Here is a 500-nt window from a genome sequence, read left to right as displayed (position 1 = left end):
TAATTTGTGTCTGGATGCTTTCATGCTATCTATGCGACTATCTAACGCACATATGTTATTTTGTTGATATTCCATGCATGTGTATGGAATTGGCAATACGGGGGTGTCCGGTGTCTTCCCAATGTGCACGGCATAGATCGCATACGTACAAATGTAAGTAGATGAGACTGTCCCGGAAATAACGTATGTTTGAACTATGTGCGTATATTTATAATTGTATCATGCACTATTCAACCTGTACACACTTGGATATAACTTCCACTTGCTATAGGCTTGGACTATTCAACTTATACAAACATTGATGTATCATCTACTTCTTGTAGATTGGTGGACAAGGAATCGACATTGCTATTCCACGAGCCATGTCCAGTGTACGCTATAACTTGCAGTGGCGCAGACAGCGATACTTTCTGGGTGGGCACAACCCACTCAGACGTCAAGGGATGGGGCTACAACCACAACCGCACCACCCCCCACTGATAGGTACAGGTAGGGTCTAT

General features: G+C 43.6%; 1 protein-coding gene across 1 annotated transcript; it reads left to right on the top strand.

The window, feature by feature from the left end:
• Positions 1-323: 323 nt before the first annotated feature.
• Positions 324-480, top strand: SARC_18316 (hypothetical protein; the record flags this gene model as incomplete). Its single annotated transcript, XM_014287604.1, has 1 exon — positions 324-480. A coding segment is annotated over one exon (157 nt), but the record flags the coding sequence as incomplete, so codon positions are not given.
• Positions 481-500: the final 20 nt, after the last annotated feature.

The sequence above is a fragment of the Sphaeroforma arctica genome, assembly GCF_001186125.1.
Source record: "Sphaeroforma arctica JP610 unplaced genomic scaffold supercont1.15609, whole genome shotgun sequence".
NCBI lineage: Eukaryota > Ichthyosporea > Ichthyophonida > Sphaeroforma > Sphaeroforma arctica.
The sequence above is the reverse complement of the archived record's forward strand: the minus strand, read 5'-3'. Positions and strand labels throughout refer to the sequence as shown.